The sequence below is a fragment of the Vicugna pacos genome, chromosome 9 (assembly GCF_048564905.1).
Source record: "Vicugna pacos chromosome 9, VicPac4, whole genome shotgun sequence".
Classification (NCBI taxonomy): Eukaryota; Metazoa; Chordata; class Mammalia; order Artiodactyla; family Camelidae; genus Vicugna; species Vicugna pacos.
In genome coordinates, this window is record NC_132995.1 from 10,041,006 (window position 1) to 10,064,585 (window position 23,580).

Below are 23,580 nucleotides of genomic sequence, written 5' to 3' on the forward strand. Positions count from 1 at the left end.
ACTACAACTTCCAGAAATCCCTCTGGCTGAAAGATCAAGTGCTTAGGTGTATGGAGTGTGGACATAGAAACTATGACACCTAGAATTCCAGAAGGCTTAGGCTCTCCTGAGACTTCCTCATAGAGCTTAGGGAACTGTGGGAAGCTGCATTTCCCATTGTGCCCATTGAGGGGGGAAAGCAATCTGTTAGTCCTTGGCCAGAGAGATACCCCAAGGCCTTCTAGGAAATGTAGTTCCTGGTGATTCAAGGTCTGGTCGAAATTCCTCCCCCTCCCTTGGCCATTAGGACTCACTGTGTCTACAGTGGAGGAGGAGCGGACTCTGAACCCTCGGCTCACTCTCAGCTGTGAGGAGTTTGTCAAGGTCATGGATGAACTGAAATTGCCCAAACCTCAGCAGATAGGTGAGTATTTGGGGCTCTGGACTCCTGGGTTTGAGGGAGGAGGTGCTGGGGGTCTGGACCCCTGGGTCTGAAGGGAGGAGGAGCACCAGGGCCAGAACTCTAGTTTCCCCAATAAGAAGGGCTATTAAGATTTCTAGGTCCCCAGTGGGGCATGGGGGAAGTGGGAGGGTCTGCCTGGGCCCCTTGATTTCACCCTTAGTTTCTTCCTTTCAGACTTTGCTGTTCCAGCTAACATGCGCTGTGGGGTCCAGACACCCCCTTCCTGACCTCGACTCTCAGGTTCTTATATCCGTTAAGAATGTACTAGGTGGGGTGAAGGGAGAGGTGCCATGACTGGAGCCTCTCTGTTCTTCCCCTCCCTCACCAGCCTCTCTAACTTCTTAAATAAAAATCTTTTTTTTTCCCTCTGAATCTGACTTCTGTTTTCTGGGGGAACCAACTGGGTTTCTAGGCTGAGGTGCCTGTGGTTAGTTCTGGTCCTTGGAGAGACCAGGGAGCAGGGTAGGGTAGAAGCACCGGGAGCCTGGAAGGAGGAGGTTTTCTAACTCACAAGATCAGAAGCAAACAGATATTTGGGGCAGGGTTTCTTAGTTCCTTGAATTAGAACACTGTCTTAAGTTTAAACCACTTCCCCGTGTGGGACCCAGGAGAAGGCATTTCACTTCTCTGAGCCTCAGTTTCCTCATCGGTAAAATGGAAATAATAGTACTAATAACAGGGTGTTGTGATGATCCTGAGTCCGTATGTATGAAGTGGTTGGCACACTGCCTGCATGGCAGACCTATCAGTGTTAACTATTAGCATTACTCTCATCTGAAATGATCTCCCAGGCACTTCCTAGCTTGAGTGACAGTACACCTAATGGTTAAGAACATGGACTTTCCAGAGGACAAATATGGTGTTAATATCATGTGTAGACTTTGCGTGCACTTGTCCTGCTCAGCCTAAGTTTCCTAATCCTAAAATGGAGATAATAGTCCCTTTCTCTATAGGCTGCTGTGAGGATGAAATAAATTAATGTGTGTAAAGTTTTTATATACATAGCACCTGACATCCAATAATCCTTTCTCACATTCCAGTTATTTTCCTGTTTTTGCCCAGAGAGGAAAGGGTCTGGCTGACACCTTTAACCTCTGCCCTCCACCCATAGTAAAGTGGGGGAGGTCACACTTCCCCTGTCTCTGGGCGGGTCTCCGACTCAGCCCAGGGCACCCCCTCCCCTTGTCCAGCTCCCCAAACCGGTCGGGGCCCTTCAAAAGGGCTCATTAGAGGGGAGAGGCCCCTGTCTCCACTCCCCTCTTCCCTTCTGGATTCCCAGGGTCTGGGCATTAGGGAGGTGCTTATACATAGGTGACCAAGGCGCCTGGCCCTCCAGGGGGCAGGAATGGGGGCGCTGGAGGCGGAGTGAGGGGGTCGTCATGCTGGGTTTTCTGAGGGTGGGGCCGGTGGGGCCGGGATGGCCAGATGTGGCGACTGCGGGCGGGGCAAGCTGGTCGTTCTCTCCTCCCTCCAGAGCTGTTAGACCTGTTGGCCCCCCCTCCACTTCCGGGCTGCTGGGGAGGGGGAACAGAGCAGCCTTTCTCTCCTCCCTCTTTCCCAGCCACCTGTCTAGTGGGCAGAAACGGCAGCGCCGGAGCGCAGAGCGGAGCGCGCCGAAGCCTGAACGGGTGAGGGGGCCGGGTCTGCGGGGGTGGAGGGGGCTGCAGTGCGGGAATCTCGCTCCAGGAAGAGCGGAAGACTCAAGCTCCTGGTTTGTCCAGAGAGAGGGAGAGCAGGAGTCCCGACTCCTGGATCCCTGGGTGAGGCGGCAGGGGCGCCGCTCCCTTACACAGTGGGGTCGGAGCTGAGATTACTGGACGGGAGCCCGGACTCCAGAGTCCGCGAAGGAGAAGGTGATAGGGTCGCTTAAAGTTGTCCAAGGGATTGTGCGGAGCTGCTGTGCGAGTGCAGGCTCGACACCTGGATAGCAGGGAGAGGCCGGCAGGGGGCGCCCTGGGACCCCGGACTCAAATTCCGGTCCCGCCTCCAGGGGCGTGACGCCCTAGGAGCCGTCGAACCTCGCCCCTAGAAACTCCAGGCCACACCTCCAGAATGCTCAGCCCCATCCTTTGAACTCATAGGCCCCACCTCTGGAGCACTCTCCCAGAGCCAGAGCTTACGAGGGGGGGCGCTCAGGGCCCTGGGCCACGCCCCCACGCTACCGGGCCACGCCCCCGGAACTCCAGGCCCCGCCCACCCGACAGGACCCCGCAGCGGCCATGGGGACGCGCAGCAACCCAGACGAGGGGACCCCGCCGCCAGAGTGCGACGCAGACATCCTGTCTCAAGAGACCACTCAGCCTCAGGAGCACCCCGAGGACCCCCGCGAGCAGGAGGTGCCCGAGGCCCCTGCAGAGCTTCCGAGCGCCCAAAGAGCGGAGCAGCAGACGGAGGAAGAGGAAGAAGTGGGAGAAGGCAGCAGCACTGAGAGCAGCCGCGATGCGGTGAGGGACCCAGAGGGACAGACCTAAGTGGATGACAGTGAGATAGGTATCGAGAGACCTGATAGAGACCCAAAGATATGGAGACTCCTGAGAGCCAGAGACCCAGACCCAGAGCCAGAGACCCAGACCCAGAGTCAGAGAGACCCAGACCAAGTGAGAGAGCAGATAGACAGAGACCCAGAGACAAAGGAGACAGAGAGACAAAGATCCAAAAGAGACAGAGACACTGAAAGACCCTCAAAGAAACGGGGATAGAGACACAGAGAAACCCAGAAACAAAGATGCTCAGAGAAACAGAAATAGAGACAGAGAAACCTTGAGAGGGAGATACTCCGAGGGAGAAAGAGAAATAGCTATTCAGAGACAGAAGACAGACAGTAAGTCGGGAAGACAAACCCAGAGAAACAGGAGGAAACACTCAGAGAGACCCGGGGAAAGAGAAAGAGAGATGCAGGGCCTACGAGGATGTGACCCCAAGAGAATGGGACCTGGAGAGAGAAAAAGAAGCACCATCCTTGAGTTGGCTCTTTATCCCCTGTCCAGATTACGAGCCCCTGGGCCACCTCCTGGGGCCGAGCAGTTACCGGACCTGCACCCTTCCCTCCTCGAATGAAAGAGCGTGGTGGAATTAGGCCAACTCAGACCCTCCGAGTGGGGTATGGGGTGGGGAACAGACCTACTTAGTGACTGCAGGGGGCGAGTCCTCTTCAATTGACCACGTACTCTCCAACCTCAGGCCGAGGCTCCGCCTCCCGTTCAGACTCCGGCCACGCCCCCCGCACCCACCCAGTCTGGGGAAGGGGTGCGAGGGGCGGCACGGCGGCTTCGAGCACAGCAGCTGGAGGCACTGACTCGTGTGGCCTTGATGGAGCAGCGAGTGAAGGAGCTACAGCGTCAGCGGAAGGAGCTGAGGATCGAGGTGAGGCTGCAGAGCTCTTGCGAAATCTGGCCCCAACTCTTGGGGGACACTCAAGGCCAGGCTACCAGTCCTTTCCAACTGCTGCGGGAGCCGACTGGGCCTCCAGCTCCATCCGCCCTCCGAATCCAGTGGTTCAGATTCCCAGGTTTCTCACTCAGACCCAGGGGTCCGAGCCTCCAGCCCTCTCCTTACTCAGACCCAGGCCTTTGGGTCCCAGACCTTGCATTCTCTCCTCAGATGGAGGTGGAGGTGGCCCTGCTGCGGGGTGAGCTGGCTGGAGAGCGAGTGGCCGCTCGGCGGGAGGAGGAGCAGCTTCGGGAGCTGCTGGGGCAGCAGGTGGACGCAGAGCAGGGCGGCCAGGAGCAACAGGAACAGGTCTGTTCGTCCTGCTGGGTCTTCATCGTCAGTTTTCTTCCTTGTTGGACGGCTATGCCTGGTGGTGCTCCTAGGACCTGGGCCCTAGGTTATCCCCATTCCCCAAATGGGGATACTTGGGCTGGGGATGGGGAGGTGGGCGTATGCCTCTCCTTGTTTTCCTCCGTCCTCCCTGTCCATGATTTTGGGACCTGGCTGACTGGGGCATCTTCCTTTGCCTCATCCCTCTTTGCTCTTTAAATGTCACATTGTGAAAAAACTCAAACCAACAAAAATAGAAGTCAGAGGACTGCCAGGTGATGTACTGCCCAGCTGAGTGATTAATTCTCAGTCTGGTTTCATATCCCCCGATTTGCTTCCCCGTCCCTAGTTTTGAAAGCCAATCTCAGAGATCATATTGCCTGAAAATATTGCCTTTTAAAAAACATTATCACTATATCATTATTACACCTTAAGAATGAATAAGTTCTTAATATTGTCTCATTTCCAGTCCAGTTTTCGTGGGTCCCGGATTGTCTCAAAAAACGACAGTTAACAGTCGGCTGTTTGAATCGGGTCCCTGAAAGGCCAATATATTGTAATTGGCTGAAATGCCTTGTGTGCCTTGTCTCACCTCTAATGGTTCCTGACTGTTTCCCCCTCATCCTAGTTGTTGGAGGAGGTCCCATGCACGTGGCTGGTTGTGCGCCTGGGGTGTCATTTATCTCGTGTCTCTTCCTGCAGGCAGGTGGTGGGTTAGATGCAGGGGCTGGATCAGATTCAGATGTGCTGTAGTGCTTCCTGTGCACTGTGTCAGGGGAGCATCGTCTCTTCTGTGAGGTCACTCTGATCACTGCATAATAATCATTTACCTACAGGCTTTAACATCCACTGGTGGTCATGTCTTAGACTGGTTAGCACTATAGGTTGGAAAAGGGTAACTTTGTAATTCTATCAATCTCTCTCTTTACCCATATCCTTATATACTGGAATTTCCTGGGGCTGGGCCCTGGGGTCTTCATTTACCCTCAAAGAGCCTGTATTTCTTCCAGCCCTGAGTTCTCTCCCAAAATCTAGACCTATGTGTCCTGCTTCCTAGGATGCTGATTCCTGCATGCTCCCTCCTGCCCCAGAACCTGGGAGTCCAGCCCTTCTTCCCTCAGACTCAGGAGCACAGGCCCCAGCACCTCCTCCCTCAGACCCAGGAGCACAGGCCCCCAGCACCTCCTCCCTCAGACCCAGGAGTCTGGCCTCTTCTCATTAACCATATCCAAAGCTGACCTCAGCAACTCCCTTTTCCACACTGTCCCTGTCTCACTGTCCCTTTGGTCACCAGGCCAGAGTCCTGTGCCTCGCTCTGCACGCCTCCTTATCTCTCACCTGTCAGTCCTGACAGGTAACTGACAAGCCTGTCAGTCCACATGCCCTGTTCTTTGTGCTCCCTAAACCTCTCTCTCTAGTCTGTCTCCTTTACCTCTGCACTGCCCAGACCTCAGATGTGGTCTCCTTTTCATTGCTTGGAGGACTCAGGAAGGAGCTGGTCTCAACCCCTCAAATCTATCTCCCTGAGGGACGATTCCACACCTAGCCCTGCTCCATCCTTTCAGTCCTTCCATGGCTCCCAGGATCTGGGCTCCACAGCCTGGTGGGCCAAACCCGATATGAGCTGCGCCCTGCCTGCCTTTCCATTGCCGTCTCCCACTGGCTCCCTCCCTCTTCCCTCCACCCCACATTCCTCCTCCTTGACCAGAGTTTGCCCCCTACACTTCCTGTACTTTGCAGCTTCCATTCATTTGCTTCATATTGTGCCCTCCTTCCAGACAGGCAGGGTGAACCAGACAGACAGGGTCCCTGCCCTCGTGGAGCTGAAACCCCAGGCAGGGAGGGCCTTGAATCTGGCAGGCCTGGTCCTGGCTGGCCTCTGTTTCCCTCCCCGTGCTCAGGCTGAGGCTAAGAGCCTGATTGTTCATTCAGGGTCAGAAGAGGCTGAGCCAAGAGCGGGCTCGTGTAGAGGGTCTTCGCCAAAGACTCCGGGAGGCCCAGGGACAGCTTGACTTGCAGCCGGAAGACCAGCGCGAGCGGCTTCTACAGAGAGTGCAGGAGGTGAGAGCCCTCTGGACCCTCTCAGGGACCCAGTGTCCAGGCCACTCAGGACCCAGTCATCCAGGCCCACAGTCCCCTCCTTTCCCACCCGTCTTGGAATTCAGGCGCCAGCCCCCTAACCCCCAGGACTCAGAAGTCTAGATCCTCAGGCTCCCCACCCTCACTGCCCAGGAATCCTGGCCCCAGCACATGACCCTCCTGGTTCCTAGGGATCCAGGCCTCCAGCCCTTTTGTGTTCCCACCAACAGATGAGAGAACAGCTGGACGTGGCCCAGCATGCCTACGAGGACCTGGAGTTCCAGCAGCTGGAGCAGGAGAGCCGGCGGGAGGACGAGGATCGCGACAACCCCGGGGCCCGGGCGCGGGACCCCAAGGTCCAGGAACTTCAGGCCAGCGTGGCGCAGCACAGGGTGGGTCGGGCCGGGCTGGCCCTGCCTCCCTCGCCATTGCCCTCTGCCTCCTCCATGCCATGTCTTGTCCCTTCTCGGTCCTCATGTCCTCCCTGCGTCCTGTTCTTCAGATTAGTAACAACAATCGCTGATGTTTATTGAGCATTTACCGTGTAGCGGGCATGGTCCTAAATGGTTCCTGAGTATTTAGTCATTGAATCCTTATAACAATCCCTGGAGACAATTCATTATTTTTTCCCATTTTATAAATGAAAAACCTGAAGGTCAAGGTGCCCCGGTTATCTTTTCCAAGGTCACTTAAAGGATAGAGCTGGGATGTGAACCCACTGGAGTTCCACCACTATACTCTGTGCTTCTCAAGCCCTCGTCCCAAAAGATGCTCCCACCAGTCTTTTCTCGGAGCTTCATGTCAAGGGTCTGACAGGTCCTGCTGGAAAAAGCGACATCTTTGACTATATTTAAATACAAAATTTCCTGAAATTTTGGATTGGGAAGTTCTGACTTGCCTCTCCTCTCTCCACCTCTATTTCTGGATCTTTCTCCCGCCACTCTCTCTTTTCCCTTCCAGTCGCACACGGCTTCTGCCTGTTTCTGTTCTGTCTCTTTTCTCTGCATGTCTGTCTCTTGGGGTCTATTGTGGGCCTTCTTTTCTGTATCTAGTCTGCTTTGTTTTTCTATCTGTGCCTTTCTCTCTCTCTCTTTCTCAGCGACTCTCTCTGGGTCTCTGTCTCCCTCAGTCTCTGTATATCGGATCCTCCATCCTGCCAACCCACTCAGGTCTCTTTGGAACCCCAGAAGGGAAGAGGGCACCAGGGAGTTTAACCCTGAGTCCCCCACCCCTTCCCAGGCACCCAGGTCCCAGGGTCTCTGTCATGGGGTGGAGCAAACCCCAGGCTCTCAAGGAGGATGTGGTTCTGTGGGAGCCGGCCGGGGCCCCTGGGGCAGCTGAGTAACCAGGGCCCTGGGCTGCCCGCAGCGCCGGATCCAGGTCTTGGAGGAGCAGCTCAAGTTGCTGGGGGAGCAGATGGCGGCTGAGACCCGGGGACTGAGCCGGAAGAAGGAGGAGGCCCTTCAGGCCCTGACGCAGGTAAGGGTGCCCCAGGCACCTGTCCGCTGTCCTCACTTCCCCCGGGGGCACCCCACCCCTGCACCCCAGATGTCTCCTGGCGCCAGGACAGCTGCTGAGATGGCCCAGTGCGATGCCAAGGTGTGGTGGTCGCTGAGGTCTTGCCTTTTCTCCTCCCCTAGGAACGGAGCCGCCTGCTGGAGCTCAGTCACCTTCAGGGAGCCCCTGGTGGGGACTTCCCTGAGTCCAAACAGGCCCTCACTAAGGTATGGGCATTTCATGTACCTGTCCGCCTCCTCCTCCCTCAGACCCAATAAGCCAGGCCCTCGACCCCCTTGAAATCCAGGATTTTCAACCCCTGATCCCTTTTACTCTTGGGACCCAGGAGTTCAGGCCTCCAGACCCTCCTCCTCAGGGAACCAGCAGCCTCTGTCCACAGTCCTCCCTCACTGAGACCACATTTCAGCTCTCTTGAGACCTTAGCCTTTGTTTTTCCATCCAAGAAATGGGCTGGCACTGGAGGCAGGGGCCAGAGCATCCTTCCAGCAGTCACTCACCTTCACTCCTTCTCCTGCAGCTCCTGTTCACCCAGAAAACAGACCGCCAGTTGCTGGTTCTCCAGGACCCCACTGCCCACTCTGCCGCCGCCACCTCTTCCTGCCTCTTCTCCGTTCACAGCTCCCTCCAGGTGCCCCCCCAATGCCTCGGTTACCCCGGGTCTCCCTGGTCACAGGGGCTTTCTCTGCCATGGGGCTTGGGGGAGAGGGAAGGTTGATCAGGGGGTATTTTTATTTTTATCAGCCTCCAGCTTTATTATTCTTTTTCTTTCTTCTACCTAACACCCCACCCTTCCCTTGGAGAAATGGGAACGTGCCCACCCAGGTGTAAATTTTAAGTGACCAAAGAGGGCATGTTGATAAGAAAGCCCACAGCCCCCTCCCCAGAAGCAGTGCAGCTCCTTGTCTCTTGAATATCCTTCCTTCCAGAGCTGCTTAAAACTGGGGGGCCCAACGTATTAATGGGTTAAAACACTTGTTGAGTGGGTTGCTATCAATTTTTTAAATGAAATAGAGTAGGAGGAGGGTATAGCTCACTGGCAGAGGGCATGCTTAGCATGCACAAGTTCCTGGGTTCAATCCCCAGTACCTCCATTAAAAATAAAAGTTAAAAATTTTTTTTTAATGAAATAGAGTAGATGTGTGTGACGCAGGGGTAAATATGCATTGAAAAAGTTTTGTTTCAGTTGCATGGACATGGGATAAGTGCTTAGAAATTGGTAGCTTTTGTTATATCATGTAAATTTTTTTTTTTTCAAGAAAAGGCTGTCTTAGCTACTTGTTGGCTTTTATATTCTAACTTAAGACTCTGTCACGGAGATTGTTTCCTGTTGATACACTCAGATGTATCTCATCCTTTTCAATGACTCTAATGATAACAATGTCTACAGGAACAGTAATAATGACAGCTAATATTCGTTGAGACTTTATGGGGTGCCAGGTACTGTTTTAAATGCTCCCCATGGGTTCACTCATTAAGACTTTGCAGCAACTCTGCAAGCTAAGTTCTTATTTCCATTTTTAGATGAAGACACTGAGGCAGAGAGGTGCTGCTTCTTAACCAGCTAGCGATTTGAACCCAGGCACTATTTCCAGAGCCTATGCTCTTAATTACTCTGAGCTTCTGTGTGGCACACAATCCTACATGGGGGCACTGAGCTACCCCTCCCTCTGCGGATGGTGATTTGAGGTTTTCTGCAGTTTAAGCAATGCTGTCATAAAGATCTCTGTGTGTGGCTTTGTACACATTAATAATAACACTATTAATTATTATCGATTAATCACATTGTCTAGGGTAAAATACAATTGTTAATTATGTTGTCTAATATAATATGCAACATATTCTTTATTTGTTAATTAATATTAACAACACTAGTATTATTAATAATAATTTTTGAGAGCTTAATATAGGCCAGGGTCTACTCAAAGCCATCTTATCTCTTTAAACCATATGGAATTGCTATTATTTGGAAGTTAGAAACAGTCAAATATTGACAATTGACATGCTTCAACCTAATTTTATATATATGTATAGTATAAAATTATATATATTAATATATAATTTATAGAATTCATGGACATATAATTCAACAGTATATACTATATATTCATGAAATTATATATGTATAAAATTTTATTTTTTGCTCAGAAGAGCCTGCAGAAGTAGGTTCTATTATTATCTGGGTAAATGGTTAGCAGATCTTTCTAGCTGGTTCCCCTAGAAGGGTGATAAGGGTGGATTGTCAGCTCTGTTGCCAGGCAACGTGACTTAGGGTAAACATGACCCTTATAAGTGAATTGTGTATGTATAAATACTTGGTGGGAAGCCGTGTCCATTCCTACGGAGCCCTTCCCTGACTTATTGGCCCTTGTGGACATGGAGCTTCTAAGGCCAGGTGGACCCTATACCCACCAGCATGGATCTGGTACCCACCTTGCACCTGGGGTTGCCTGGGGGCCAGACACTGGCCCCTGGACACTGGTGGCTGTGCTGGGCACTCTTCTCTGTGCTTCACATGAGGTCACCCGGTGAACCCACGCATCAGACACGGCACGGCGGCGGGACATTACAGAGTGGGAATCTGCCTGAGAAGAGATGTGACTTGCCAAAGGCACACACCCAGTTTCACAGCGGAGCTAGGTTTGAACCAAGTCTGCCTGTTTCCACAGCCTGTGCCTTTTGGGAGATGAGGGTTTCTCAGGCATCCTTCAGAATCCAAGTGGGCACCTGATTAGCACTAGGTCAGAGGGAGCAACGGGAGTCCTCAGGGCACACAAAGAGCCCAGAGAGTATTTATTTACTCAGCCAGATAAACAGTAAACAGTGGCTAAATGAATGCAGGAATTAACAAATTGCTCTTCCTTGCCCCTTTCTCTCTCTCCCTCCAAGTCCTATTAAATCCTTCTCAAGTTCCACCCCTTCTTCCCAGGATCACATGATGCCTAAGTATACTGACTCTGCTTGAGTTCCAATACCTGTTCTGCCACTTCCTAGCCGGCTGAACTTAGATACGTGGGTGTGCCTCAGTTTACTTAGCTGCAAAATGGGACTAATAACAGCATTCATTGGTTAACTCATTTAAGTGCTTAGTGTTTGCCAGGCACACAGTAGGTGCTCAGTAAATGTGGGCTGCTATTGCTCTGATTACAGTTATAATGATTAATATTATTATAACTTTTATCATCCTTGTTCTATCCACTCCCATCCTGATCTCTGGTTTTTGTGACCCTATACCAGCCTCCTCAATGGTGTCTCCATCATCTTACTTTTTGTCTCCCAGTAATCTATTCTCCAAACCACAGCCAGAGTGGCTTTCATCCCTCCAACTTCACTTTCCCACCAAAAGCCTTCAGTAATTCCTCCAGGCCCCTCACCATGGCTCACAGTCTCCACATGATCTGGCCCCTGCCCATCTCTCATCATTCCTCCCTATATTCACTCTGCTCAGCTGCAGGAGTGCTGACCCACCAAAATGCCATATTTGTTCCTGCTTCAGGGCCTTTGCACTTGCTGATCTGCCCCTGGAACACCCTTTCCCTCAGTCTCCCCTGGCCAACTCTTATTTTTTGGGCCTTAGAGTTAATGTCTAGAAGGCTGTTTCTGTTCTTCCAGTTGGAAGATGATCCTTTTTTAAAAAAAAATTATTTATTGTGGTATAATTTCTGTACAGTAAACTACACATATTTCAAATGTACAATTTGATGAATTTTGATAGATGTAAGGGTGATCCTTTTTTATAACACTCTTCACTCACAGCAGTTTCTGACGATACACTTATATGACGGGTCATTCAGTTCCTACAACGGAAGTCCCTTGCAGACAGGGCTTGGGTCTCTCTACTCGCCTTTTTCCTCAGTGCTATGTTCTCTCAGCCAGGAATTGCGGGGAAGATCAGTTGAAGGAAGGAAAGTGTGAAGGGGTACAGAAACTCAGGACTCGTTTCCTCTTTATGAAGTGGAGCCAAACTTTCCTGACTCCCAGGGCTGTCAGAAGCTGAAATGGGCCTGCTGAGTGCCCAGTACCTTGTTAGGCACAGACTGAGCTCTTGATAAATATTGGCTATTTTTTTTTGATTGGGAAATTATCTTTTTTAACATTTTTTATTGATTTATAATCATTTTACAATGTTGTGTCAAATTCCAGTGTTCAGCACAATTTTTCAGTCATACATGGACATACACACACTCATTGTCACATTTTTTTTCTCTGTGAGCTACCATGACGTTTTTTGTATGTTTCCCTGTGCTATACAGTATAATCTTGTTTATCTATTCTACAATTTTGAAATCCCAGTCTATTCCTTCCTACCCTCCGCCCCCCTGGCAACCACAAGTCTGTATTCTCTGTCTATGAGTCTATTTCTGTCCTGTATTTATGCTTTGTTTTTGTTTGTTTGTTTGTTTGTTTTTTAGATTCCACATATGAGCGATCTCATATGGTATTTTTCTTTCTCTTTCTGGCTTACTTCGCTTAGAATGACATTCTCCAGGAGCACTAATTATCAGAGAAATGCAAATCAAAACTACAATGAGGTATCACCTTACACCAGTCAGAATAGCCGTCATTCAAAAATCCACAAATGACAAATGCTGGAGAGGCTGTGGAGAAAGGGAAACCCTCCTACACTGCTGGTGGGAATGCAGTTTGGTGCAGCCACTATGGAAAACAGTGTGGAGATTCCTCAAAAGACTAGGAATAGGCTTACCGTATGACCCAGGAACCCCACTCCTGGGCTTGTATCCAGAAGGAACCCTACTTCAGGAGGACACCTGCACCCCAATGTTCATAGCAGCACTATTTACAATAGCCAAAACATGGCTATGTTTTTTTTTAAACTTTTCATTATTAAAAATAGTAATACAAATATAGAAACGCACATCCAACACATACACAGCTTAATGATTACATTTATTTTATGGAAACAGTCTGGTACCAGCCACCTGTGTCAGGAGATAGACCCGGCAGCCGGTCCAGAAGCCCCCACATGCTCCTCCATCAGTCTCCTGGAGGGTAGCCCTGGACTGATGTTTATCGTAGTATCTTTCTTAAATTTCTTTAAAGTTCCACCAGTCATGTGTCTATCCCTAAACACTATAGTTGAGTCTTACTTTTTTGTGTGTGGCTGTCTTTTCTGTGTGGGTGTCTTTTTTTGGAAGTGGGGAGGTAATCAGGTTTATTTGTTTATTTAATGGAGGTACTGGAGATTGAGCCCAGGACCTTGTGCACACTAAGCACGCGCTCTACCACTGAGCTATGGTAGAGCTATCCTCTTCCCCCTCCATGGCTCTGTCTTTCTTTTAAGTCTCCTTTAACCCATAGACCCCACCCCAATCCCAACCATTTCTTTTATCGTCCGCCTTGCAATTTATCTGGTGAAGAAAGCAGGTTGTTGCTCTGTAGAGTGTCCCAGGCAGAGTTTGCTGATTGCATCCACGGGGGTCCATGTCACCTCGCTCTGCCTCTTTGTTTCCTGTAAAGTTGATGGGGGCGCTGAGCAGATGCAGGGTCAGCACTTTGGCAAGTATTCCTGGGGCTGTGCGTCTGATTCTCTTTTTGTGGCCTCCGTGCCTCTGTTGATTGGCTCACTAGAGGTCATGAGTGGTAAAATTCCATCTGTCAGTCCTTTAGTTATTGATTGAAGTACTTCTATAAAGAAGGACTTGCCTTCATTGATTATTTGGCTACCCAGGGATATGGTTTTTTGTAGGAAATGCAGGAAAAATGCTTGATGGTTTCACTTTGTTCACCTGTCTTTAAAATAAAGGATTGGTTCTCTTGCATCCTCCAAGGTGACCAATTCGAGTTTTCTTTTAGTATTATTATTAACTCATGGATTACATATATCGGATGAGTTACCATCTATGGCAATGAATATCCCTTTCGGTGCTCAAATTATGCAACTTATTTATTTTTATTGTTTTTTATTTTCATGCAGAGCCGTTGCTGTTTTTTTCTTTAAGAAATTATTTCAGGTTTATTTCTTTACTTATTTACTCTCAAATAAGTTTATTTTTATTTTTTGGTATTTTTTTTATTTTGAAATAATTTAAGACTTACAGGAAAATTGCAGAAAGAGTAGAAAGAATTCCTGTATACCTGTCACCCAGATTCTGTAATTAACATGTTCCCACATTTGACATTTGCTTTCTTCTCTCTGTACGCACACACGCACACATAATATATTCTTTTCTGAAGCATAATTCCCCTTTACCCCTAAATACTTCTACATTTATTACCTAAGGTCAAGGTCATTCTTGTACATAACCACAGTGCAGTGACCATTCAGGAAGCTAACATTGAAATAATACTGTTCAAGTCCACAGATGTTACTCATATTTTGTCAGTTGTCCACAAATGTTTTTTTTCTAACAAAAAAACAAACAAAAAAAATTTTTTTCTGGTTCAGGAACACAGGCTGCACTTGGTTGTCATGTTTATTTTTTATTTTTTAAAAACCTAACAGTCCCCTCGTTCTAAGTTCAAAGGGTACAGGAGGATATTCAGAGAAAAGCCTCCCGCCATTGTTTCCAGCCACGCAGTTCCCCTCCCCGGGGCGGCCAGGGCTACCAGGTTCTTGCATCTTCCCAGAGATACTCTGTGTTGATACAGTCAGTCATGTATATCCTTTCCCCCTCTTTTTATGCATGGGTAGTATCCTCTTTCCACTGCTCTATACTTGCTTTTGTCTTGGACATGATTTTCTACTTGATATGAGGAGCATCCTCTTCCTTTCATATGCTTCTGAGTTTTCCTCTGGACAAATGATCCCTGACTTATAGACCCCAGCCCCTGTGATGGGCACTTAGGTGGTCCCCAGGCTTCTGCAGGGAGTAACCTTGAACTCAGGTCATTTTGCACATGTCTGAGTGTATCCACAGGCTATATAGTCCTGGAAGTAGAATTGGGGCTCAAAGGTTTATGCATTTGTCATTTTGATTTTTAAAGAAGAGCTAAATTGGCTTCCATAAAGGTGGCTCCAATAAAACATGCCCCGGCATAATGGGAAAGTGTCTGGGCTTCCCACATCCTCACCAGCACAGGGGGCTTTTTTTTTTTTCCAACAGTTTTATCCAGATAACAATTCACCTAGTCTACCGCTCACCAATTTATTTGGGGGGTAAGTAATTAGGTATTTTTTTTAGTTTTTTTAGTGGAGATACTGGGAATTGAACCCAGGGACCTCGTGCATGCTAAGCATGAGCTCTACCACTGCGCTATTCCCTGCCCCCACCACTCACCCATTTGAAGTGTACAATTCAGTGGTTTTTAGTATAATCACAGAGTTGCGCGACCATCACCGCAATCAATTTTGGAGCATACTCATTGCCCCCAGAGAAACCCTGTCCCCTTTAGCCGTCACCCCTCAATTCCCCTCTCCTCCCAGCCCCTGGCAACCACTAAACCACTTCCTGTCTCTAGATCTGCCCGTTCTGGACATTACACTGTGTGGTCCTTTGTGACTGGCTGCTTTCACTCAGCATCATGTTTACAGTCGCTTTTTGATCTGTGCCAATGAGATAGTGGTTTTACTTGGCGGTTCTCTGACTTAATGGTTGAGATTGAGCATCTTTTCCGGTGTGCGTGGGCCCTGTGTGTTTTCAGGGCTCCATTGGCCTGCAGAGGACGGGAAGCCTGACACGGAAGAGGGGAGAGAGAGGGAGCCAGAGGGGATCCCCACGGCCTCTGTCCCTCCATTGTACTGGTGAGTATAGCCCCCGTCCCCTGTTCCTTCTTCCCCCGTCACCAGCCCTCTGCAGCACAGGAACCTGGGTGCCTCCACTGGGGGAGAGATGGAGGGGCTTAGACATGGGAGAATCTCAGCCCCCTAGCCCCAGCTCTTCTCCCCCTAGGAGCCCTGGAGGCCTCGGCCCTCCCACCAGCATCAGGAGACTCTGGGAGACACCCCCTCTATCAGCTGCTGAACTGTGGCCCTGGGAATAGGTGAGATGTCAGGGAGAAGGTGGGGAGATGGGAGGAAGAGGCTGGGCCCCTGTAACCTGTTCTGGTCTCTGTCCCCTCCTCCCAGCTGTGGGGCCCTCCACCCAGACATCGCCCACATGGAGCGGCTCCTGCAGCAGGCGGTGGCAGAGAGGGAGCGGCTGCTCCAGGCCAGGGTGAGACCCCAGACCCTCCTCCCTGGGGTCAGGAGATTCAGCCCCTCCTCCCTCAGATCCAGGAGCCCAGACCCCCCGCCCCTCCTCCTTCAGGACCCAGGAACCCAGGACATTGTCCCCAGTTCTTATGTGAGCATTCTCCTTGATGCTTTCTTTCACATCCACAGGAAGGGACCAGGAGGAGCACGGAAGGTTCCTCGGGCCCCGCTGTACCTGCCATCATGGTCAGTCCCCCTCCACCCCGCTCTGTCTGGTCCCCTGGCCTCTGCCCTTTCTCATCTCCCCCATCCTCTCCTCCAGTGGCACAGAAAAGTGTCCCCAGCTTGGCAAGGAAAGGGGGACTCAAAAGATCTAGTTTCTGTTTCCCTCAGGGTCGTCTGTCTCCATGGCATGTCCTCGGGTGACATGCTCGGTTTTCTGTGCCTCAGTTTCCTCTCCTGTAAGTGGGTGACAGTGTGAGCACTTACTGTAGAATGAGGGTAACCACATGCTGGAGCTTTTAAATACTATTTTAAATTCTGTTTTACTTGTTTGATTGCTTTAAAAAAACTTTTATTACAGAAATAGCCAAGCATGTTCAAAGATAGAATAGATTAATAAATGCCCCATATACCTACCACACAGCTCAAGGTTATCAATATTGAATCTTGTTTTCCTTGCCAACTTTGTTGTACTGATTCCTCCTGTATTTTAGAGCAAATTCCAGGTATTGTATCATTTCATCCATACCTCACTATGTGTCTCCAACAGACATGCTTTTTTTTAACGTAAGAAAAATTCCACTGTCATACTTTATGAGATTATTAAAATTCTGAAACATTCTAATATATAGTCCATATTCACGTTTCCCTAATGATCTCCAAAATGTCTTTTTAAAGTTGGTTATTTGAATCTGGATCCAAACAAAGCACACACGATGCATGTAGTTAAAACGTCTCTTAAATCTCTGAGATGGGGGGAAGGTATAGCTCAGTGATAAAGCTCCTGCTTACCATGGAGGAGGTCCTGGGTTCAATCCCTAGTACCGTCATTAAAATAAATAGATAAGTAAATAAATAAATCTAATTACCTACCCCCCTCGAAATTTTTTTTTTAAATTTCTGAAATCTGCTCCCTCCCCCACTTAAAAAAGTGCCATTTGTTCATGGACAAAGTCACTTATCCTGTAGAGTTTCTCGTATTCTGGATTTAGCTGACAGCTTCTTATTAAAATGTTATTTTTACCTCCACTAATAGCACGGATACTTTTTTGTTATAACAAGCACTATAGAATTTGGGAACGTGAAGGTCTCCCTTTGCCCTGCTGGAAGTGCAGGTGTTTTCTATTGTTGAGAAGCCTTCAGATCTTTTTTTCTACTTTTCCAGACACCAATCAGACCATATTTTGTGAACTTATTTTCCTTGTAAACGAGCACATTGTTCCCAACCTTGTTTTCTCAGCCATTTGGCCTTTCCCTATTTATTTCAACCCAATATTTAAGGAGTGCTTACCATGTGGTAGACCCTGAGTGACAGCAGTGACCAAAGTGACAATCCCTGCCCTCGGGGAAGCTGTGTGTAGCGGGAAAATAGACAAAAAGCAGCATCAATAAGTAAAACAAGTAGCAGTTCAGGTGCCGTTAAGAGCCAGGGAGAGAAATAAAGCAGGAAGGCAGGTGGAGCCTTCTGGGTTGTCAGGCCTAAGCTCTACCTCATTAAAAATGAAGCACTCGCTGTGTAACATCATCACTTATTAAATAGCCCGCCCTGTGTTGTGTGCATTGTCCCCCCCGCCACCGCCCCCTTACACCTCGGGCTGCCTTCTTGTATGCGTAAGCAAGTGTGTCTTTGGGATTCATGGCTGGAATCAGAATGGCCAGGTCAGAAAGCCTGATGGGAGTTTCCTTCTCTGTGAAATGAGGACAGTTGTTTGGGAGAGGCAATGAGGTTATCACTTGGCATGGTGCCAGACACCTAGTGGAACCTTCCATACATGGAGAACCTTAGGGTTACTGTGCAGATTTGGTGAGATGACCCCAGGGGTGCCCTTTAAGCACCCCTTCCCCTCCTGTGCATTCCGGGCTCCTCCCCACTTCCCCTCCTCACTCTCCTCTGTCTCCATCCAATGAGTCTCACCTCTGTTTCTCATCCCTTCTTGCTTTGGCCTTGCTTCGGTCTTTTCAGCCCCCAGTACTCAAAGTGTGGTCTGTGGACAAGTAGCATCGGGGTCCCTGTGCAGACTGAATCCGAGTCTGCATTTTTGCAAGATTCCTGTAGGGTCCACTTGCATGCTGAAGCCTGAGGTGTACTGCTCTGAGCCTCAGCGTGGCCACGGGGATCTTACCATTCTTTGCAGGGATGATTTGGGAAGAACAGGTATAATCAGGCCGGGCCTCAGAGCAGTAGACACTTTCATGGCCTTAATTCTTCTCCCCTTTATGGCCACCTGAGATGACCACTCTGCCTGGGGAGTCCTGGCTCAGTCAGCTCTGGCTGTGTGCCTTGGGCCTAGTTACTTAACCTCTCTGAGTCTTGGCTTCCACATCTGTAAAATGATGTACTTACCCTCCAGGAGAGTTTGAAGGGGCAGAGGGATTATACCTTATAAAGTGCTTAGCACAGGTAATAATCACTAATTTCATCACAACAAGAATAATGTCATCAGCAATAATAATAATGGAAACAGTGCTCTAATTTATTAATCACTCACTATTTGGCCCCTGTTTTACAGAGGCAGTAGGTCCCACCAGGGTCCCTTACTTCTGTGACATGCCTCTAGTGTTTCAGGGTCAGTACTAGGGTCAGGAAGACCTGGGTTTGCATCCCAGCTCTGCCACTGTGTGACCTTGGCTGGGTTATTTTCCTTTTCTGTACCTCCATGTGAAGGAGGTTCTGTATTCTCCATCTGAAGAATGGGGCTCATAGTAGCCCTGTCCCAAGGGTGGCCGTGGGGAGTCAAGGAATTGATGCTGGTAAAGCCCCAGGCAATGTCAGTCAATTAGCGCAGCTGTTGGAAATATCACCTTGATCATCATTGTTGATGTTCCTGTTTAAAGGCCATGCCTAGCCTTACACTGGAGCTACAGGACCCCCTCCTGACCCTATGACATCAGCTGTCCCATTCTCTTCCCTCCCCAGGCCCCTCCCACTCCCCCATCTGGCCCTCCAGGCCCTCGAGTCTTGGATCTGCGGCAGCACCTAGAACGCTGGGGCCACAACCCGGATAACTGCCCGCATATACAGGTGTCCGGAGCATGCTGCCGCGGATACCTGGTGAAGATGGGTGGCCGCATCAAGACCTGGAGGAAGAGGTGGTTCTGCTTTGACCGCCAGGCCCGCCGCCTGGCCTACTATGCGGGTAAGCGCAGCCTGGCCACCTTGGGCCTCAGGCCCCCAGGACCCTGGAAGAGGTGATGCCAGACTTTTACTCCAGAGACCTAGAAGTCTCACCCCTGGCCCTCTTCTCTCTTAGGCCCATGAGTCTGGATCCCTAGCTCTTTCCCCATTGTGACCCAGCCCTCCTGAGTAACATGGGTAACAGTTTTGTACAATTCAGGCTTCCCAAACCCCAAGATAAGATACACAGGAGGAGTCTGGACATTACCAGCACCCTAAACCCAGGGGCCCAGGCCCCTCCTCCTTCCTCTCTAGGAAGGACCTGAACCTCTCCCTGAGTCCCTTCCCTTCTTGGACCAAGGCTCTCGGGGACCTAGGATTCCAGCTCCTAGGATCCCATTCTCCAATCTTGTCCAGTCTCCACACTCAGTCTTCCATCTTGCTTCACCTCCCAGCCTTCAGAATCTGTCACCATGTTCCTTATGCCAACCCCAGTCTCAGGACTTGGGTCCAATAACTTCCCTCCTGCCCTGACCTCTATACACACACACACACACACACACATCTCTCACTGGCTCTGTTTCTCCCTCACCTCCCTCCATCAGACAAAGAAGAGGCCAAGCTAAAAGGCGTCATCTACTTCCAGGCCATCGAGGAAGTCTACTATGACCATTTACGCTGTGCCTTCAAGGTGAAGCCCCTGCTGGGTTCTGTCCTGCCCTCCTGGTTGGAGCCTCAGCATTCAGGCCTGAGTTTATTCCCAGGAAAGGCCACCCACAGCCCCTACTGTCAGGGTCCTCCATCCAGCCGAGGAGACCAATGGTCATTTCACTGCAGGGGCCAAAAATTAAGAGCTCATTCTCTGGCTCTCAGCCACTGTAACTCTTCTTGGAACAAAAGTTTTAGAGCAAAAATTTGGCAAACTCAGATGCCAAGCTGAGACTAAATGACTGAAAAAGGGCAGGGTGAGAACTGAGGCAGCCAGGGAACGTCGAAAAGACATGATCATTTCTCAGCATCTGCCCACAAACTGCCAAATGGGAATGGGCCCCATGGTGTCATATCCATATTTATTTTTTTCCTTGAGAACTCAGGAATTGGAACTTTTATAAAAATGCAGTGCCAGAAATCTACATGTTGGCAACTGATACAATGTTTAGAAAGCTCTGGAGAGTGACCAACTGTGGCTTTTTAGAGTTTATGTTGGAATCCCCGCTGTGGGACATCAGGAAAATGACTTCCCTTCTCCAGTCGTAGTTTCTCACGTGCGAAATGAGCCGTCAGTCCATTTCCTTAGAGTTGAGGTTCAAAACAGATAATAGATGTAAGGGACTTACTTTACTTAGGGTTGGCAAGTGAATACTCAATACAGGGATTGTAGACACTAGCTTTTCCCAGTTACAAACCAAGAGGACCTAGATTCGGGGGGAGGGGGGAAATTAGAATATCCATATTTCTAATATAGGAGAAGGTAAGCTAGAGGGAGAGGACATGAGTCCTTCTTTTAAATTCCTCTCGTTCCCAAAACTCTAAGCGCTTTCCTGTGTTGATTCATTTAATCGTCATAACCCAGTGAAGTAGGTAGCATCATTTAGGAAGACAGATGGGGAAACATTCAGGGGGTCTAAATAACTTGCCCAATGCCACACAGCATATCAGTTAGCAAGGGTGGGATTCGAAGCAGGTGAACCCGTATCCATTCTCTTAACTACCTCTACTCCACTACTTATTCCAGAGCCCCAACCCTCGCCTAACGTTCTGTGTCAAAACTTATGAACGCCTGTTCTACATGGTGGCCCCTAGCCCTGAGGCCATGCGTATTTGGATGGACGTCATCGTGACAGCCGCTGACGAGAACCACGCCCCCTGATTGGCCACACCCTATCAGGGGGACGTCCTAGCGAGGCCCCGCCCTGCCCGTGCTGCCCGCCCTCCTCCCAGGCCACGCCCACCACCTGGAAGCCCTGGCCCGCCCCTTTGGAACTCTCTTGGGAATTTTCAAGGCTGGGCTGGTCTAAGCCTTGATGTTCTGGGCTGCAGGTGCCTTCCCCAGACGGGAAGCCAGCCCCTGGGGCTCTGTCCCGGGCGGGAGGAAGATTTCGGGGACCGGAAGAAACTATTTATTTGTGCTCCTGTGATACCGAATTAAACATGGAAGGAAAACAGTGGTTACTTCTGAGGTTCCCAGCACAGGGGTCCAGGGCCCCTTGGCTCCTAGGTAGGACCCTTGAGGTATGGGTATCTGTGAGAGCTCTCCCCTTTAGGAATGGAGGCCTTCCACCCCAAGGTCATGGCTGGGAGAGGGAGAGTGGGGAGGCATGCGTCCTTAGTCTTGTGGCAATTTTGTTTTTTCAGTTTGTGGGCCCGCCTGTTTCCACCCTTTTGGACCTGACTGGGCTACTGGCAATTTCTGGGAACTCAGAGGCTTCTGCCCTCCAGGCCTTAGCACATGTTATTCCCTCTGCCCTTCCCTTAACCAGCCAGCTCCTTATTCTTCAGGCCTTAACTGGGATGTCAGCTCCTTCAAGAAGCCCTTCCTGACTCCCCTAGCTGGGTCAAGCCCTGGCTTTGAGCTAACCTGTCCCATCCCTGAACATCCTGCGTCATCACTGGTGATGGACCCATGTCCTGATGGACTGGGAGATCTATGAGGGCAGAGCCAGGGCTGTCCTGGTCACGACTGTGTCCCCAGGACCATAGGGCACATTACATTCTATGAAAGTGAAAAAAATGCTATCTTTTCACCTCTCAGTCTGGTCTTTGTACATAATGTTCGCTTTGCTAAGTCACCTTTCCCCACTCCGCCCTACTCCTCAGTGTTTAGGTCATAGCTCAGATGTTTCCTTCTCCAGGAAGCCATCCCTGATTCTCCTGACTGAGTCAGGCCTTCCCACCCTAGCCCTGATCACTCTGCTTGTGCTCGCCCCATCACAGTCTTGACTACTCTGGGTCGTTTTTCCTGATGACTGTGTTTCCGGTGCTGGGTGGGAGCCCCAGGAGGTGGGAGTTGGGCTGTTTCCATCATTACTGAGTCCTTGGCACACAGCAGAGGGCCTATCTGCAAACTAGGTGTTGAGGGACTGTTTGATGGTTGAATAAATTGATGAGAAAGATGCTGAGGATGGGGCGGTGGTGAACAAGACAGACATAGAACTTTTCATCTTTTAAGTCTCACCCGAGATGTCTGTCCCCTCCTTCAGGAAGCTCTCCCTGATCTCTGGTAGGCTTCCACAGTCACCTGGGCTCCCCTACAGCCCTGATGACTCTGGGCTGTCACTGTGTGGAACAGGTCTTTTCCTCCCTTAAACCTCTCTGGAACAGCATTTGGTCTCTGATTCACATCTCAGGACCTGGGTGTCCTGTCCCAGGATTCCTTGAGGATCCAGATGTGCCCCCTGAGGCCTGGGAATGCAAACATTCCCATCCCCAGGCCCTTGGGGACCCCAGGTGTTCCTTGGCCTCTACCTCCAGATGTCAGAGATCATTTTTGGATCATTTCATTCCCCCAGCCTGTCTACAAACTGGGTCCCCTTTCTGGAACCAGCATCATAAGCGTGTGACTAGTATAGCTGACAGGTCCCTGAGTTCAGAAGAGCTCCTTGGCTGAAAATTCTTAATTTTGTATTTGAATTTGTGTTTTGTAAGTGGAGTCTGAAGGAACATGGAGCATGAACTAGGGAGACTGGGGCCTCGGCTCAAACAGGGTCCCACACCTGCCATCTCCCACCTTCTCGGGACAGGTTCTGTCTGCCTGCCCCTGCCCAGTGACCTCTGCTATCCTCCAGCTCTGGTAGGGGCCTGGGTGCCCCCGGGAAGGTCAGTCATCTCGTGCCTCATGGCATCTCGAGTGGGACGTGGCAGCGGGCAGCTAGTGGAAGGGGAACCCAGGTTGTTTTAGTTGGGGGGCAGGGTCTCTAGATACCTGTGAGGGTCTGTGCTGTGCTCGCCCCACGAGCATCCTTGTGCCCAAGGGCACATGACATTAGACACCATAAGGATTGAGAGAGGTGGGGGAAGAAAGGAAAAGAGCATTTCTACTTTAGTGCCTTTTTTTGTGCATTTACTTTCTAAATTTTTATTTTTTATAGCTTTGTTGAAGTATAATTTATATAAGAAAACTGCATATATTTAATGTATACAATTTGATGGATTTAGACATATGTATATACCTATAACACTATCACCACAATCAAGGTAATAAACGCATCCATCTCCAACATTTCCTTGGTGTCCATTTATGTGTATGTTTTCAACAGTAAGAATATTTAATATGCGATCAATCCTGTCAACAAATGGTTGTTGTTGTTGTTAACAGATTTTTAAGTGCACAATACTATATTTAATAACACTCTTTCC

General features: G+C 49.7%; 2 protein-coding genes and 1 long non-coding RNA gene across 4 annotated transcripts in view; 2 read left to right on the forward strand and 1 right to left on the reverse strand.

Moving 5' to 3' along the window:
* Window positions 1-810, forward strand: part of ETHE1 (ETHE1 persulfide dioxygenase) — a 13,152-nt gene extending 12,342 nt beyond the window's left edge. The window contains exons 6-7 of the mRNA XM_006208594.4: window positions 287-403; window positions 617-810. Of these exons, the coding sequence (XP_006208656.2) occupies window positions 287-403; window positions 617-669 (170 nt within the window). The 3' untranslated portion in view covers window positions 670-810. The remainder of the gene's footprint in view (window positions 1-286; window positions 404-616) is intronic.
* The window catches only part of LOC140698062 (uncharacterized), a 6,587-nt gene extending 1,355 nt beyond the window's left edge, over window positions 1-5,232 (reverse strand). Inside the window, exon 1 of the long non-coding RNA XR_012075472.1 lies at window positions 4,794-5,232. This is a non-coding gene — a long non-coding RNA (uncharacterized lncRNA). The remainder of the gene's footprint in view (window positions 1-4,793) is intronic.
* On the forward strand, window positions 2,004-23,441 carry PHLDB3 (pleckstrin homology like domain family B member 3). Of its 2 annotated transcripts, none has more exons than XM_015243002.3 (16): window positions 2,004-2,070; window positions 2,647-2,886; window positions 3,623-3,805; window positions 4,043-4,180; window positions 6,134-6,262; window positions 6,511-6,672; window positions 7,649-7,759; window positions 7,921-8,004; window positions 8,316-8,426; window positions 15,398-15,497; window positions 15,646-15,736; window positions 15,822-15,909; window positions 16,077-16,133; window positions 19,027-19,246; window positions 19,830-19,915; window positions 20,960-23,441. In XM_015243002.3, exons 2-16 carry the CDS (start codon window positions 2,662-2,664, stop codon window positions 21,092-21,094), a joined length of 1,920 nt encoding a protein of 639 aa, XP_015098488.2. In that variant the 5' UTR covers window positions 2,004-2,070; window positions 2,647-2,661; the 3' UTR covers window positions 21,095-23,441. The 2 variants fall into 2 exon arrangements, with proteins under 2 accessions (XP_015098488.2, XP_072823056.1); XM_072966955.1 differs by having other exon boundaries at window positions 2,023-2,070; window positions 2,524-2,886.
* The last annotated feature ends 139 nt before the right edge of the window (window positions 23,442-23,580 follow it).

Bases quoted from the DNA above. Each gene is read 5' to 3' on its own strand.
- PHLDB3 (XM_015243002.3), top strand. From the start codon at position 2,662: ATGGGGACGCGCAGCAACCCAGACGAGGGGACCCCGCCGCCAGAGTGC. The intron at 6,673-7,648 runs GTGGGTCGGGCC...GGCTGCCCGCAG, and splicing joins CCAGCGTGGCGCAGCACAGG to CGCCGGATCCAGGTCTTGGA. The intron at 19,247-19,829 runs GTAAGCGCAGCC...TCCCTCCATCAG, and splicing joins CCGCCTGGCCTACTATGCGG to ACAAAGAAGAGGCCAAGCTA.